Source organism: Cataglyphis hispanica, chromosome 3 (assembly GCF_021464435.1).
Source record: "Cataglyphis hispanica isolate Lineage 1 chromosome 3, ULB_Chis1_1.0, whole genome shotgun sequence".
NCBI classification, from domain to species: domain Eukaryota; kingdom Metazoa; phylum Arthropoda; class Insecta; order Hymenoptera; family Formicidae; genus Cataglyphis; species Cataglyphis hispanica.
The window spans coordinates 2,572,902-2,590,458 of record NC_065956.1 but is presented as its reverse complement, the minus strand read 5'-3'; the positions used below and the strand labels follow the sequence as shown (position 1 = coordinate 2,590,458).

The 17,557-nt window shown below is 37.8% G+C and overlaps 3 protein-coding genes across 11 annotated transcripts; 2 read left to right on the top strand and 1 right to left on the bottom strand.

The window, feature by feature from the left end:
* Positions 1–1,194: 1,194 nt before the first annotated feature.
* Positions 1,195–2,070, top strand: LOC126859347 (EKC/KEOPS complex subunit TPRKB-like). Its single transcript, XM_050610511.1, has one exon. The coding sequence runs from the start codon at positions 1,407–1,409 to the stop codon at positions 1,941–1,943; it is 537 nt and encodes a 178-aa protein (XP_050466468.1). The 5' UTR covers positions 1,195–1,406; the 3' UTR covers positions 1,944–2,070.
* A 124-nt stretch (positions 2,071–2,194) lies between these two features.
* On the bottom strand, positions 2,195–17,464 carry LOC126859336 (nuclear protein localization protein 4 homolog). Of its 2 annotated transcripts, none has more exons than XM_050610473.1 (13): positions 17,329–17,464; positions 16,633–16,713; positions 16,339–16,543; positions 15,843–15,987; positions 15,640–15,777; positions 15,255–15,558; positions 15,029–15,166; positions 14,789–14,936; positions 14,395–14,555; positions 3,411–3,562; positions 3,184–3,322; positions 2,776–3,095; positions 2,195–2,382 (listed from the first exon to the last, which is right to left on the bottom strand). In XM_050610473.1, the coding sequence occupies exons 1-13, from the start codon at positions 17,347–17,349 to the stop codon at positions 2,334–2,336; spliced, it is 2,001 nt and encodes a 666-aa protein (XP_050466430.1). In that variant the 5' UTR covers positions 17,350–17,464; the 3' UTR covers positions 2,195–2,333. The 2 variants fall into 2 exon arrangements, with proteins under 2 accessions (XP_050466430.1, XP_050466431.1); XM_050610474.1 differs by having other exon boundaries at positions 2,235–2,377.
* Positions 4,177–14,181, top strand: LOC126859338 (uncharacterized). Of its 8 annotated transcripts, none has more exons than XM_050610480.1 (5): positions 4,177–4,532; positions 8,075–8,135; positions 8,552–8,869; positions 9,644–9,793; positions 9,908–14,181. In XM_050610480.1, exons 2-5 carry the CDS (start codon positions 8,121–8,123, stop codon positions 11,273–11,275), a joined length of 1,851 nt encoding a protein of 616 aa, XP_050466437.1. In that variant the 5' UTR covers positions 4,177–4,532; positions 8,075–8,120; the 3' UTR covers positions 11,276–14,181. The 8 variants fall into 8 exon arrangements, with proteins under 8 accessions (XP_050466437.1, XP_050466436.1, XP_050466433.1 ...); XM_050610479.1 differs by having other exon boundaries at positions 4,177–4,715; XM_050610476.1 differs by having other exon boundaries at positions 4,177–4,948.
* Positions 17,465–17,557: the final 93 nt, after the last annotated feature.

Below are 17,557 nucleotides of genomic sequence, written 5' to 3'. Positions count from 1 at the left end.
TATATATATTTCTTACAGTTTTTTGACTTATTTCGTCACGAGAATTAGTCTAAACTGTTTGCAACAATTTCTGCTCACGTCACATACACGCGAGCGCATTATTCACGTAATCCATAATATTATCGAAAACAATAATTAATAAATTATTTAATGAACATTGAATTAATCAATTAGCGCTTTGCCGATTACCAGCAATGAATATTTTAAGATATTCGCGTTTTCAATATTTGATATAAATATTGCGTTTATTTAGGAAACTAGAAACTCGCATTTAAATGCTTTGGATGTTATGGTGATATTTAATTCGCGTGATGTAAACTCGAAATCTGAAAATGTATAATAAAATATATATGTCATTTGTCTATGATTATTTGTGACGTCAGGACAATATAATCAACAAATTTTTAGAAAAGATTTAATTATACAGAGTGTCTCTAATTTAAATGTCGAAACTTCGGAGACGTGTAGGGGAAAATTAGCAATAAAACAAAAAATCTTTTAGAAATTTACTTGCTTTTTGCTTCGTTTTGAAAAAAATCGCAAAGAAAGAAACACAAAATTTTCATCAAAAAACTTGAAACAACATTAAAATTATTAGACTTATCGAAAAATATCATGAAATAATGTAAAGCATGAAATTAAAAAAAGAGAGTGATTAGAGACAAAATGCATTGTATTTATGTTTATACAATCCTCTAATTTTACCTCAAGAGTATTTTAATTCACTCTCTTTTCTTAATTTCATATGTTTTACAATTTTTATTTCATGATTCTTTTCGATAAGTCTAATAATTTTAGTATTGTTTTGTGGTAAAAAAAAATTTTTTTTCCAATTTTCTTTAAAACAAAGGAAAAACGAGCAAATCTCCAAAGGATTTTTTTTCTTATTGTTATAGTTTATCGGTCCTCATGTTCCTATAAGTTTTTTGATGTTTAAATTGAGGACTGTATATTTAAGGCAATATAAATTAAAATTGACAAATTTTTTTGTGTAATGGTGTGTAAAAAATTATCCATTTTTTTCCAAATATATATATACATAATTATTACTTTATTAATTAATTTTTGCGTATACCTTTTTTCTTTTCCATATATGTTAAATTTTATTTCTTCTATTATCATGCGATTCGCACTTACCTTGAGGTTTGACTTAGAGTTTCTCGTTTTAATCACTGTGCTGTAAGAGCATTAATACACAAACACAACAAATTTTCATCATGAGCATAAAGTCAGAGATTGTGACGTGTGTTCACATGTGTTTACATTATATTCAAAATCGCACGTATCTTTCAAGCAATTATTACTGTCGCTAAGCTTGTGACGCGTATGAACAAATATCTCTTAAGCATTTTTTAGTAGAAGACGAGATTGAAGTAACTGTAATTGTCGACATTGTAAAGGTTAAGATGGATAATTACAGAGTTGAATTGGATCGAGAGACCGGATTCTATTGCACATTATATTTATTTACTGACATCACAAATGTCTCCGAAATTCGCGAGAAATTAGTCACTGGAGAACTTCGTTGCTGCGTGGTAAAAGCTTCGCTTATAATCGACGCTTTTCAGGCAGTGGTGGCTGCCAACAAAGTTGTTCTCAATGCAAAACAGAATCGATTAATCACCAAGACTATATACACGGAGATTTTATTTTATTTGTCAATGTCTAAAAAGATATCACGTGCTTTGACTGAATTTGGTATCAACGATAGTGATAAGAATATTCTGGTAATACTGATACACAAACCTGATGAGGAACAATCCATGTTGGAAGAAATCTTAGGAAGTATCAAGGGAGAGAGAGTACCCATTTCAAGAATACAAGAGTTTGCAGATGTGAATCTTGTAAAGAAAACTTACAAAATCGAAAAAGACGAATTGCGTGTTTCCAGTCTTATTAATGCAATCGTATCAAGGATCAGCTGTAAAGACTTTATGTTATAATAAAAATTGAAGAAAGTGAAGGTCTGTATGTCAATTGTACATTAATATTAAAAAAAAGAAATTATATTTGAGATATAGTTTGAATAAATATATATATAAAGACAATATTTTTTAAATAGTCTACATACTAAAAATTTCTTTATATCGATCAATTATATATCCTAATTTGTGATAATTGTTTCTTTGCAAACTATCCTACATATAATATACATACATTCCGTATTGTATATTTAGAAGAATAATGATTAATATTTGTGAAAAAAATATCTGTAATATATACATAAAATCTATGCAGTTAAAAATTATCTAATAGCAAATAATTGATATAAATTTCATAATTATATCAGCATTGATTTAACTTATTGTATTTTTGAGTTCATAATTTTATTACTAAAATAGTTCTCTCATCATTTCTTCATCATACTCTTCCACATCTTCTCTGCAAACATATAAAAATTCATAATAAATATTTCTGATTTATTAGATTCAATTTATATATCAAAACTTTTTACAAGACATCTTGTTAGGTTCATATATAAAACACTTCTAAATTGTTAGAAACTAGCTGTAAAAAGAGATGTTAGAAAGATAGAACAAAGAAAGAAAAACCAAGTAATGGGAAAGGAAATATGTCAGTGGAAAAATGCTTTTGGTTTTGTCTTTTTTTTTATTCACTCATAAATAAGGCCAAAGATGCGTAGAAAACAATTGTTATATCCGCAAGGACACGGTACGCGTCAAATCCTGCGGAAGCGAAGTAGATTCAAAGACAGCACCCCCGTAAACGCATGTGGAATTCATCGTTAATGCTTTGACAGTTTATTACGAGTACCTTGGCAAATTGCACATCTCGCAAACTGCTAAGTCCGCAGCATTGAGAAAAGTGCAATGAGAACATGTCCAAAGAGCTTGATCTGGAGGCGGATTTGCGATTGGATCTGTACCGACGCCTACCCCTGCATTGCCCTCCGCAATCGTGGAAGGCAATGACCTCGAGCTACCACTAAAGGACGTAGCTTGCGGAGGACGCGATGATGTAGAGGCCGCGGATATGAGTTGCTCCATTGTCGCCCAATGCTCCGATTGGGCCCACTCCAATGCCTTCTCTTTATCCTTATTGCGAATAGCTTCGAGTAAAGGTAACATATGATCCTGCAAAAAAATATTTATCAATATCATTATTATTAATAAGCACGCATCATTGAATTAAAAAAAGTATTAATCAATTGATCGATGATACCTTCATCGGATACATGTCCATGGTGGCGATGAAAAGAAGCAAATGAAAATCAGAAGTTGCCTCCAAAAATTGATCCGCATTGAATTGTTGCATATAAGTGCACAATGCATTGAATTCCTGAACTTGCCCATCAACTTGTCTGAATTAGGAACATTAATGTGATTATGTAAATTTATTCACATATGGTTTGATATTTGATTATACATTTATTTAACTATAGATAATACCTGTTTTCAACTGGAAATGGAGTGATGTTGTCATCCGTAAAGAAAGTGAATTGAGGAGTAAGCGGTGTGGATGCAGGTACATCCACTAATAAATATTCTACTGGTAAAGGTCTTCCTAATCTTGTTACTTCATTTCCATATGTGTCTTTTTCCTAACAAACAAAAAAAATATACATATATAATAACTATATAAATATTGTGTATCGATTTTATACACATATTATGTAAAAATTACATATTTTATTTGCCTCATTTCAAAAGATTGTATTCTTAATTTTACTATCTTTTTAAATGAATATTGCGTTTTATTAAAAATATAATAAAAAACTGTATTATCTAAATATAGACTAAATTTTCTTCTAGTTAGAAAAAATATATTGTATATTTTGTAAAGTTCGATCCTTTTAATTTTCTATTTTTTATATATCAAAAAGAATATAAAATCATAAATAATAAATACATTTTTCTAGGAAGTTCTTCATTAATCAACGAATATAATGAAAAAAGTATCATATTGCATAATAACTTTACCACTTGTTGCTGAAAAAAAAAAGAAATATATGTAACTGTCTACGATCTGTCGACGCGTTTCCCTACAGGTCTAATATTCCCGCCATAAAGGCAGATTCATAAGCTGCCATTTGCGAGGCAAAGTGCGCATACACGCGATTGGCGTAGAGTTGGATAAAAACGACAATAGCGACGTCAACGGGGAAAATACATACTGATGGATCCATTCGATGAAGAGGCACGAGAGAGATACATATATATGTAGAAGAGATAGGAGAGAGGGGACGAACAGAGATGGGATGAGCTAAAAGGAGAGGAAGAGAGGAAGAAAGAGGGGAGCGACGAAGCGCGTAAGCGACTAGCGCGCGCTGCGGTGTGTATCGGTCGGTCGGTCGTCGCCGCCATGCTAGTGGTTAGTTTAGTGAACCAAACATCATGATGTGGCAAAACGTTCGCACGAGCTAAGGCCCGTAGTAGCCACGCCGCGTTAACCGGCACCACCGTCGTTATGTTATCCACACTCACGACGTTCGATAAACACGATAACGCGAAAAGTACAAAAAATATATATACACACAAGACACACGACGTATATAGAGAGGGAAAGAGAGGGTACGTATTGTAGTAAAGAGAAAAAAATAAAACGCGAAGAGAGAGAGAGAGAGAGAGAGAGAGAGAACGTACGATTCAGCGAAAAGACATCGCGCGACGAAATACAACGACGGCAGCGGCGGCGACGAGGACGACGACGGCAACGACACGACGACAACGATAACGACAGTGACAACGACAACGGTATTAGTGGTGGTAGTGCTCGTGGAAGTAGTAGTAGTGGTTGTTCGGTGCGAGAGGAACCGCGCGCGGTACGACGTAAGTCAGGCCCGATGTAAGTCAAAGCCGCCGCCGAATCGCACGGTCGGAAACGTACGTCACGCAGTGAACATCGTCGCGGCACGCGTCGCAAGTGCCGAGTGCCAACGGTCAGCCTCCATAGCGCGGCAAGGAGACGATCGCGAAACGTATACACGGTACGGAAGCATTTACAGAATTCTATCCGTGAAAGAGAGGAGAGGAAGGAGGATAAAATCGGAATGATTGAATACATGTGTACGATGTGTTGGATGCTTGATTGGAGAGCGTCCGTATGTGTGCATGTGCAAAAAGGAGAGCGACGCGTGAAAGGATAGAGAAAGAGAGAGAGAGAGAAAGAGAGAGAGAACGCATCGGAGTATACGCGAAAAAGAGACGTCGCAGTGTGCTCACGCGCGCGCGCTCGGCGCTCAGGCGGCGGAGGGGGAGGAGAGCGAGACGGAGCGCGCACAACATTCCCGCGGAATCTGACACGCAGTAGTCCGTGAGCGGTTTCCGACCCGAATGTCGGCTCGTCGTGAATTACGATCGGCGTAGCTATCGGCGCAAGCAGGTAACCCCCGAGCGATAACGAGTCGTGTCGCCAAAGTGTCGTGAACGGGCGCTTTTCAGCGCCGCTATTGTGTATGCGTGTGATATATTGTATGCATATAGTACGCGGCACACGACGTCGTGAAGAAATGCCGCGAATACTCGATATACGTCCTTCCTCCATCCCTCCCTCTTTGGCGCCTCGGTCCGAGGGATTCGTCCTCCCTCCCTCCCTTCCTCTTCCCTTGCGTCTGCCGCGCGCGCGAGAGAGGCAACATCGGCGCCTGAAGAATGGCGAATTCTCCAAGCACCCATCCTCCCGACTCCCGATCTACCCGCCGATGGTTTTGGCGGGATTTCTGGCGCATGCGCGCCAACAGCGTAAAGTGTCATCTCTCTTTTTTCCACCTTTTTTTTCCCTCTTTCTCTCTCTTTTTCTCGTTCGTGCGCGAGCTCGCCAATGGCACTTTGCGAGGCTCCTCTCGTTGCATAATGACTTATCTACCGTGCCGATATCGCGCTGAACATTGAGTCTACATAACCTCTTTCTCAAAAAGTCTCGTTTGTTTGCTCGTTCGCGTGCACATTGCCGGATGATCCGCGGAATATGGTGAGGGCTCGAAGAGAAAGACACGCGTGTGGCAGCTTCGAGAGCATCTCATTTTGAACAGTATTTGTTGCTCGAAGAATGAGGATTCCTTATTTATACGCGTATGTAAATAAGGAATTCTTATCCTTTGAAGAACATAGATTTTGTACGGAGAATTTGTCGTAATTGTTTCTTGAAGAGAATATAAGAATTTACACTCTTAAAAATATGCATGCGTATGCTTAAGAAACAAGTATCGCTTATCGCCTATCGCTTCCGTCGTGCTGTTCCAAAATTTTTAAAGAAGACTACGATACGTAATTGTATCGGTTAAGTGAAATTTTTGTTCCACTAAATGATTCCGCATACTTTTGTATATATATTTAGCTGAAATAAACAGACGGTTGAAAAAAATCTGATTGATTGTAATTATAAATTTGATAAACAATTGATTAGAAGGATATCGACGATAATATGTGCATCGAGTGACTCCGTGTCCAAAGATTAATATTCGCATAACGTATTCATGTATTTAATCAGAAAGGTAAAAAAAAAGTGAAATTTAATACTATAATATTATAGTTAGAGAATGCAATGTTTACGATAAGAATCGTATTATTATTTCCAGTGCGCGTTTAAAATTAACTAAATTAGGCAGTGTTATCAAGTTTTAAAATAAGCTTTTTGAATATACAATACTATTTTTACCGCGCAATTCTTTTGGTATCGAAATATAAGGGAAACACCGCGAATATTTTTTTAATTTTAGTTTTAAATTCAAGTAGACAAGTTCAAGTCACGATATATTATCATTATATTATCATATTGCTTTATATGCACTGTTGTCAAAATAATTGTGTAACACTTTCTTAGATTTTGTTTCGTGAAAAGAATTAAGTATAAGCGATTGCGAGAATTAAAATATTTCATTTATATATATATATATATATATATATATATATATATATATATATAAAAGTATTTACTGAAGATCAAGATTAGATATGGAGATAAGATTTTTCGAATATTAATTATCTTTTAAAATACAATAGTATTTAATTCACAGTTTCGAATAGAGAATAGAGTATATCGTTACATATATTAGAGATATCACATTGTATCTATTATCATCATATATATTTACAATATGATCGTTAATGAAAATTCTCGTAGACGTAAAGTCGTACGTAAAGTCAAGGTCGGTGAATAGTCGAGATATTTTCGTTGACAACGTAGGAAGAATTAAAGGCAAACGATGTTGCGGGCGAGTTCAAGTCGATCGCGCTTTTCCGCTTTTTTTTTTAATCGGTCATCGTGTTTTCTCGGACCATGAATCGAACGATCGAGCGAGTGTGTTTATCACGTCGTCACGTGCGCGCCGCGTCGTATCGATTCACCCGCTTCCCAAATCGCGTATTTAAGCCTCTGTGACAGAGGCAAACGAACGCGCGAGCCAATTGTCAATCGAGCATTGTGTTAACATGGTCAACATATAAACAATGTCGCGACATGAGATGATCTGATTTGTGCGCGCGAGAAACGTTTATTAACTAGGGAACCTCATCGATGACTCGATGACGCACGAATGCGATATGGGTCAAGGAATATGGGCCGACGGCGACGGCAGTTTCGCGCCGCGTGTACTTGAAATCGGGAAAGTCCATGGCAGCGGGATGGCAGACGAGTCTATGGCGTATAGTAATAATCGTAGTAGTATTAAAGAACTGCCGTGTTCGCGAAGGGAAAGAAAGTGGCAATGTGAAATAAAGGCAGAGAGAATGAGAGAAAAAACGGAGAAAGGGAGAGAAAGAGAGACGATCGCGTATATCGAGTTTGTTTACATACGCGGTTGACTTGACCTTTTAGGGCTTTCCGTTCGTAAATGACATACGTTCTACGTAAATCGGACATTCCTATACACAGATGACAAAGTTTGACTTTGTTCATCAAAGATAGTTTGATCGTGAGAGATTTCTTCTTTATTCGATCGTATATTTATAAGTATAGATCTCGCGCGTGCGAGTTTAATTAATACCGCACGAAATGTCCAGAATCATTCCAGCAGTAAACAGTTTCGCGTATCTTTCGCCAAATATTCCACGTGAATGTTTGAAAGTTAAGCTTCGCATGAGCAGCGCGAATTAAATGCCAATTGCAATTTCAGGAGCACGAGAAATTGACGCTACGTTCATAATTTTTACCGTGGCGTGATGTTACTTAAACAGGTAATTTCCCGCGTAAAATGAATGAGACGAATGGAGTAATGAATTGTCTACTGAAATGCATAACAATTGAACAAAATTTAATATAGTTACTTGTACGATAACACCAAATTTATGTCATACGCTGATAAATTTTGATATAGCAAAATCGATTCGAGTCGTGGTATAAACTTTGTTATCTCGCGATGTATCTAAATTTAATACATCGATCGATATGAACGAATGATACGAATCTAATTCCACTACAGCAGAAATTTTATTCCGTTAGTACTCATTATTTCAGCACTTCTTACTTTTACATTACGACATATTATATATGGAGGAACTTTATGTTTGCGCGTGTGTTGCATGCATGTATGCATACGATGAAGTTGCGAGATATACACGCACGCGTGTGTACATGTATGTTGCGCTTCCAGATGCTGGATCCGAGCGTGCTAACGGACCTGGAGGAGCTGACGCTTTGCGGTTGCTGCAAGCAGAAGTACAATGACGCGGAGCAATGTCCCAAGTATCTCAGCTGTAAGCACTACTTCTGTCTGCGGTGCATCGAGAGCAATCTACTGAAGGGGCGAGATCTGTTTTGCGCCCACTGTTGGAAGAAGACAGATTTGGGCGAGCAAGGTCCGGACGCTCTACCGACTCACTCTCCTCTGCTTGCTCTGGCCAATAATCTGTCACGCCTCAAAATCACGACGAACAATACGTCCGGCAAACCCGGTGACAAAGAGAGGAAGGTAATGCCGATTGATTGTTCAATATTTCAAACGAGCAAGATTCTTGTATGATACTTGAAATTTCATTTCAATATTTTCCTACTCATTCAATTAAACGCCATGAAATGCGCAAGATGTTCTTTCAAATATATATATATATGCAAAATATGATTCTCATAATTAAATTTTTTACAATTTTACATCTTTTATCTATGTTTTAAAACGTGATGTATATTGTAAAAATATATTGGAAATACTTAATTATATTAAATAATTAAATTAGAGAAAATAAAATAAAGAAATCACATTACAAACGTTACATTACACGATTATTGATTCATCTAATTTTATCTTAAAATATCTGTTAGATAAAGTTGTATGAAAAATTATTCGAAAATACAACACCACCATCATTTTACCGAAAAAGAGACGGAATATATATCCTCGTTTATGCAGAACGTGTACATATATGTGTACGTGTATGCGTGACAAAGGAAATGCCAATGGAAAGTGCGAAACCATATTAAAAGAGAGAAAATGATTCTAGTAGTAATAGAATGTTGTAAGAACATCTCTCGACGATTATTTTCGAGTCTATAATAATTTCGCGAGTGTCTCGTGCACGTTTTTTCTCTTGAAAAATTTATGTCCGAACAAAATAACATTCAAATATTTTTCTATGATAAAAACGAGAAATTCGTATTACTAGTTTGGCCTTGAAAGATCATGGAACTTTTTATGTACACTCGTGATAGTAGACTCTGAGCAGATCGATAATGTTTAATATTTTCGTAGAGCGAGAATTGTCATACACACGGGATGCCGCTGGCATTATGGTGTGCGACATGTTGCACGGCGCTTTGTAGAGCTTGCGCGACTCCGCAAGAGCACCCGGGTCATCAGATTAAATCGCAAACCGATGCCAAAGAACAGCTCATTACCGACGTAAGTTGTTTCTACTTGTTAGTTTATCATTTTCCGTTGAAATTTCGAGGAACAGACTTGAGAAACTATACATCAAAGAATTAACATTCTAAAAACGTGTGCATTTGTGCACAGGTTCAATTGGAGTTAGTCGCTGTGGGCAAATTGTCGACCGAGATTCAAAGACTGGCTGTGCAGCAACGCGAGTTTCTGATAAAAGTATTGGAGGCATGCGTGACGTTAAAGACACACGTGGAGACGGATCTCCAGAACGGTTGGAGCCACTTTCCCGAGATAACGGATGCGCGCGAAACCCTGGGCAAGACGAAGGCTGGCTTGCAGATGAGCGAAACTCCGGGCGATGTGTATAGTCTGCACTCGCAGCTTGTTTTAGAGAAACAGCGATTGCAATCCAAGTATCAGGAAATGATGCTTCAGTGCCAGCTGGACGATCTCATCGGTAATTCTGGCGTGATTTTCGACTTTGCTCTGCTGAAGCAAGCACTGGCAGGCATTCATACGGGGGATCCGATCGTTCCCCAAGGAGTGGGAAATGGCGGTCGCTTGGCGAATCACTTGGCGGCCTCGCAGAACCCGATATTATTCCTTGCAAATTATTGCATGTCGCAATTGTACACGCGCCACGTCGTCAGCAAGCAACAACATATGCAGAACGGTTCGATGGAATATCATCATTCGAATATGATGCCGCCGCCGCAACAGGCGCCGCCTGGATCCGTTCATGTTCATCAGGGTCCTCCACCACCGCCACCGGGACCGAACCAGACTCCGCAGCAGCTTCTCATTCCACCCGGTTCACCGTCCATCAAACCTGTACCGCCCGCACCGCCCAACGCCATGTTGCACCCACAACAGCAGTCGACGTTCATGTCCGATGCGGTCGGTACCGGTGGCGCCGGTGGTGGCAGTCTAGTGACCGTCCACTCGTCTCCCCAACCGCCGTCCAACGCGATAACGGCGACATTGACGCGGGGCCCAGCGAATCCATATCCTCTGTACTATTTCAACATTGAGGTAAATGGCTCACCGCAGGGACGTATTGTAATTGAGGTGCGACCGGACGCGGCGCCGAAGATGGCGAAAAACTTCAGCGTGCTGTCGACGGGAGAAGCCGGAGTCGGTTACAAGGGTTGCACGATATTCCAGTGCTGGGAGGGCGAGTCCGTGATCACAGGCGATTTTGAGCTTAATAACGGCCGCGGCGGACGAAGCATATACGAAGATGGCTATTTCATGCCGGACGACACCAAGTTCCCGGCGGTTAGGGGCGCGGTGGGAATGAGACGAACGCAGAAGCGACACGACAACCTCGGCATGGTCGGCTCACAGTTTCGCATAATACTGCAGGAGATGCGTGGCTTCACCGGCATTTTTGGCCACGTAATCGAGGGATTGGATTTGGTGGAGAAGATATCTACGTACGGCGATCAGACCGGCAAGCCTACCAAGAATATTCTAATCACGAAGTGCGGTAAATTGTAACGTTTATGCTGTCGCTATCGCGCGGTTTGTTGTAGCGTGGGGTAGACTCTCTGAGAGAGAGAGAGCAGTATATCCCGTATATATATATACATATTATATAACGCCGTATACACGTTTTCCCGCTATAGATAACCGAAAGAAGATTGCGACGATTTTCCCGACTCGCGCGTTCGGCGAGAGAAAAACATACGTAAAAAGAAATACAAAAAGAAACGCGTTACACGTAATTGCCCAACGATGGGAGACAATTATTATTATAATTATTATATCCGCCGCGTATATCCACTCGGGGACACCGTCGCGATATGTTTATCCACGAATCCTCGAACGCTCCGTACGAGTCACGCAACTTAATTAACTATTAACAATAGTGTCTAAAGATGTCGAGTCTATTTTTAAATCGTGAGCGCGTGCGAAAAGAAAAAGAAATAAAAAAAATCAATATTTTGCTATTGACCGGGAATCGATGAGATTCTGCTAACAATAATAATGACGATGATCGAGATACACACACATACACATACGTACCTCAGAGATCGACCGTGATATCGATACGACTTCTCTAGCTGATACGACGTATTTGTTTTTAGGAAGAGAGAGGTCCAACGTTTATTTTGGCTATTATCGGCGTTAATTCTGCTAAACTACGTTATAGTTCTTAGAGCGCGTATCGCGCGTCGGGCGTGATATAATGGCGAAGATATCGTGCGATTCACGGTAGACAGTTCCCCGCTCGGCTTCGCGTGCGCAGCTAATGTTTTAGGTCATAGATAGATGAATAAAAGGAAAACAAACGTGTAGACCGGGGAATTTAAGTATAGCAAACTATATCGGGAACTAACCGAATCGTATATCGCGTTTATGCGATATATACTTTTGAAAAAGAGGCGATGATGAAACCTGCGGGCGAACGGATATTTGATCCGTTCCAATCTTTCGATTTTTTTGTGGGCGAGCAATCGCGTGGGCATCTTTGCGACTTGATATTAAAAGTCGCGACTCGTGCGATTCTATATAAAACACGGTTTGTTGTTTAGAATCTTAGATTCCGAAAAGAAGAAGAAAAAGATATTGGTATAGTTAATCTCGTAGGAGGGCAATTTGCGGTTTGTCGAACACGATGTTCGCGTACTGTTCCGTTCCAGGGGCGCGAGAATAAGAGCTAAAAGGGAAAAGAAAAAAAAAAGAGATATTCATCGCGCGCGCGTCTTGCGAAGAAGTCTTGTGATTCGTTTTGTGATTCTGCTGCACGAATATTGGCGGCAAACTTGTTCCCTTTTCGTTCTTTCTAAACTAGCGAACCGTCGTGAATTATATATATATCTGTATTTAAGATTAGATCTCAATACGTCGCAAATGTATGCAAGGCCTAACTACTACTATGTAGATCGTAAGCCTCGTGTCGTCTAATCGGAAAACGAACGAAGGAAAAAAAAAAATATATATATATATACATATATACATATATGTACATATATATATATATACACTAAACAAATCATTCCTATATATCGTACTACGATAATGTAATTGCGTTATATACTCGTCTGAATTCTCGTAATGAAGTCCCATTATGTATCGTTATATATACACTGTCACACGCGCGCGAGTGCGAGAGCGAACGCGTCTTTCTTTCTTTCTTTCTTTCTTTCTCTCTCTCTCTCTTCTCTCTCTCTCTCTCTCTCTCTCTCTCCTGCGACACGTGCGTCCGTATTTCTACGCGCGTACAAGGCAAGGCACACTCACGCGTTACCGTAATAGTAAAAATTGCACGCCCTCGCGTCGTCGCGGATATGCCTTCTCGAAGAAAAGCCTCATTCGATGTTGAACTTGAAAGTTTTAACACTTGTTGATTAGCTAATAAAAAGAAACGCGTCTCTCGCGATCGACATTGCGATTATTGACGCAACGTGAAACGCATCGTGTTGTGTCGTCTTTAGGAATAAATATAACTCGCTCCTGTACATGTACAATATTATTATATACACGACGACCGTAAGCGGGGGTGGCTGTGTGTGTTCGAACGGATGGATGAATGAACGAATTCGCTTCTGAGCGAAGAAGACTCCGACAAATTGTAACTCTTAGTACGTAATCGTAGAGACGCAATCATGAGAAGAAAAAAAGGACATTGTACCGAAGCAAGTGACGATACAGGCTCACCTGTATACAAACATAAACACACGTACACGGATACCTCTATGCGCGCGCGCGTATATACATATACATACATATATATATACATGTGTATATATATATACATATATACATATATATATATATATATACATACATATATATATACATGTGTATATATATATATATATATACATATATATATATATATACATGTATAAACATATATATATATACACACACACACATACATATATACATATATATATATATATATATATATATATATATATATATATTACACACACATATACATACAAATATATAATACTACATATATTTTTATGAACGTGATGAGGTAACAACGCATAGCTTGTAATATCGATTCTAACGACCGACCGATTTATCTTGTCCCTCGCGTGCGATTAAACGATTGAACGGCTGTAAACACTTGAACAAGTTCTTTCCTCTCGCCTTTCTACTTCGCTGTTTTGTTTTCTTTTTTATGTCTCCTTTTTCTTATTTTTGTTCTATCTCTCTTTCTCTCTCTCTCTCTCTCTCTCTCTCTTACCCTCCTTTCGAGATATAATGATCATTGAGAATGCAAAGATCGTGACTATTTTTTTCAGGTTCGCGGTAATTACACCGTAGAGCCGTCGTTTAAACGAATTTTATTATTTCATTATACATGTACGAAATGAATGTTTATCGCCCCAACTTAAATGTATTTTTAATCGATCGATTTTGAGTTATAAACTGTTCTCATTTCACTTGAGCATTATGATTTATGCGTATTACCTTTATACCTATAGGTATATATGAAGTTTTGCGACAAAATGACATAACTTTCAATAAATATTAGATTACGATAGACATAAAAAATTCAAAGGCACTCGTTCGATATACATATACAAAGACATAAATCGAAGTGATTCAAAGAAACGTAATCGAAGAGAGAATGAAATCGATATATTCGAACTTACCTTGTAGAAGACATCCGGAACGTATTGCTTATCGGTCGACTCGATTACGTAGCCCAATTCCGGTGCGTCTTTTGTAGGAACCAAACAGCCATCTCGTACCAACGCCATGCATTGATTGGATACCTGATAACCCTCCATGTGTACTTGATTTTTATCATCACCTGTAATTTACAGGAAAAAACGTTTCTGACAACCGTAATTGTACATGGCGTTTGTATATTTTTTGCAACAGATAGGAGAAAGAAGCGTAATTATTATGTACTATTAAGTTGATCAAAAAAACTCGTTCGCCTTTTCCTATGTGGCTTTTATCTCAATTAAAAAGCAAACTTTTAATCAACTTAATATTTTTGAAAAAAAGAAATACTTATATTATGAATTATGATTGACTCACCTGTGACGCAAACAGTTACAAATTTTGAACCGAAATAACCATTAGGCGAAAAGCGGCAAGGATTTGGATATCGGTTTTGAAAATATCCAGCCATAATGCATTCTTGAGCAGATAGGAAATGGCTTTCTATATTGCGAACGTGTTTGACCTGATCGAATAAAACTTATCGTGTTAATCGCCATACATAAGCGAATTCCGTATACGAACATTACATAAAAAAAGAAAAATATATCAAATTACCGTTCCCTTCTTGACATCGTCGGCTATGAGGTCGGTGAAAATCCATCCGATTCTCCTCAGATTAAGTGTCCGGCCTAATTCCTCGACTAATGCTTCCCTCTCGTCCGGCAGAAGTCTTATCGTATCTTTTGTACTTTCCTGACCAATCACAATGCGGATAAATTATATTCATTCATAAAAAGTGTGTTTATAGATTTATCGAAGATTGTGCACGAGCTCTACGTACCTGCGGTGGCTCGTATATAGCCGCAACGACTGCTCTAATTCCTAGCGGGACATCCGAATGTACTTCGTATCTTCCGTATAGATAACCGATACGCTGGTGCCCAGTGCTACGCCAGTAATTAAGAAAACGTTCTACTAAACTAGCATTTTCGAACATGACGTTATCTACGTGTCGATAAGTCTGGCGGTTCAGAGTGATCGAGTTCGGTTGGCATTTGCTGCATATCCCTCGCGGCCATGGCGGATGATCCTTGCAGCCAGTCTTTATACGGCAGCTTATGTCGTCTAATTGTATAAACTTGCCCCTGCGACAAATATATACAAGATACAGTCGAATACTCTGTAATAATGTTTGTACAATCATTTCACATTATTTATTTATGTACCTATCAACTCCGGCAGTGAGCTTCCTGAGATGTGAATGAAAGGACAGATGCTTGATATTTTGTTCTTTCAAATAAATCTCATCGAAAGGTTCCAGAGGTGAGCAATGCACGCAGCATCCTTTCGCTCCATGTCGACAGCTACAAAAACACATGTTTCTTTGTTCTGTTTGGATATTATTTTTGAATATTTTTTAATCTCTTACAGTTTTTCATCGCGTTTACGCTGGATTTTTCCATCTAGTTTCCATAATTGCTCATCAACATCATCTTCAACTATATTTGTCAGAGATCGTGAAAGAGCAGATGTGCGATTTGTAATTCCATTTGTGGTATCACTTGGCCCTGGTTCTATGTTTAAATATATAAAACAATGAAAAGGCTGATCTTTGATAAATAAAAGATATTTTATACACAGATTCATACATATATATATATATATATATATATATATATATATATATATATATATATATTGAAATAATGTTTTAAATAATTTCGCCTAATTATAAATATAATTATTTTTCTTAATTATTATCTGTGTTTTATAGTTTAATATTGTTAATATTAATACTATAATCTTGAATACATTATATTACGTTTTTAGTATTATGTAACAACTGTTTTATTTTATCATTTCAAATAATTTTAACATTCTATGTATGCCAGGGATTTATCAATCATGTAAATAATTATTTATACCTGTAGAAGCATTATTGGAGGCACTGCTGGTTGACGGAGCACTCCATAGTTGGGTGCCATTGGCTGGCACAAGGTAAAGCATATCCCCATGGGAAAGACCTGTCCCTAACACCGTTCTACTTCGAGTAGATGTAAGTGGCTCTTTCTGATTTCGTTGCTTACAGAGATTAAATCCAAAACTATTTAAATCAAAGGCTTCATACACCTACACCAAATGTTAACAAAATAAGTTTCAAACATTATTCTAAAATATGATATATAAAAAAATTATAATATCTTCCATGATCTATATACCTTTTCATAAAGTCGAGAAAGTGTATCAGAAGCTAGCACTTCTATTCGCTTTGTTCCCTCTGATGACTGGACGCGTAGGATCTGGAAGTGAATAAACAAACAGATATATATAACAGCAAAATTTATATTTATTTAACAAAAATAATTTTGTATACATTATATTACAGAATAGAATCGTCCATAACAAAAATAAGCAACACATTGCAATTTTGTACATTATTCATTTCCAATTATATATATAAATAATCTATATAAAAATCTATATAAAGATAGATTAACATGGAGATACATATTCTGATCATTTTTATATAAAACATATATATATATATATATATTCTGGATAAAAATCAAATACATTTATATTAAGCAGAGTTTTTAATTTCTACAAAGATATCCTATTATTATTTATTCGAGAAATTATAGTTTTACAAAAATAGATGTAAAACGAAACATTTGTATTTGACATCAAATATTCACGGTCATATAATTATCAAATAATTATGAATAATCAAGAATACATGTAGACACCAGGCATCACGAGAGTCTGGTTCAAATCCGATTGTGTAGGTTACGTCCGAGAATTTATTGCAGATTTATTACGATGAAATCATGTGAAAAATATAATTAAACAATAGAGCGAAAATGATTCAACGGAATCGTGCTCGCAATCCATTTCATCCCGTCGCGATAACTTACAAATTGCCCGGGTTTTGACATTTCGCCGGTGTCGGTGTGGTGAATCAGCTGTTCAAGCCAAGCTCGGTGTATCGTACGGCCGCACGAGTGCGCGGCGGCGTCAAAGTCCCTAGCGCGTCGCGGCGACGTTCCGCGCGTAAGAAAAACTGTCGAGTCAACGTCAGAGGGTCGGTGGGATTGACCTAACCTCCTCGCACCTTGGTTGGCGAGCGATTTCTCGCGGGCGATG

What these genes read in the sequence shown, in the direction of transcription:
- LOC126859336 (XM_050610473.1), bottom strand. Translation starts at nt 17,349, where the DNA reads ATGTCAAAACCCGGGCAATTT. An exon ending in ACGATGTCAAGAAGGGAACG is followed by an intron (nt 14,937 to 15,028) that starts GTAATTTGATAT and finishes TTATTCGATCAG; the next exon opens with GTCAAACACGTTCGCAATAT. An exon ending in GAGATGTGCAATTTGCCAAG is followed by an intron (nt 2,383 to 2,775) that starts GTACTCGTAATA and finishes ATATGTTTGCAG; the next exon opens with AGAAGATGTGGAAGAGTATG.
- LOC126859347 (XM_050610511.1), top strand. Translation starts at nt 1,407, where the DNA reads ATGGATAATTACAGAGTTGAATTGGATCGAGAGACCGGATTCTATTGC.
- LOC126859338 (XM_050610480.1), top strand. An exon ending in CCGGTGACAAAGAGAGGAAG is followed by an intron (nt 8,870 to 9,643) that starts GTAATGCCGATT and finishes ATATTTTCGTAG; the next exon opens with AGCGAGAATTGTCATACACA. An exon ending in AAGAACAGCTCATTACCGAC is followed by an intron (nt 9,794 to 9,907) that starts GTAAGTTGTTTC and finishes ATTTGTGCACAG; the next exon opens with GTTCAATTGGAGTTAGTCGC.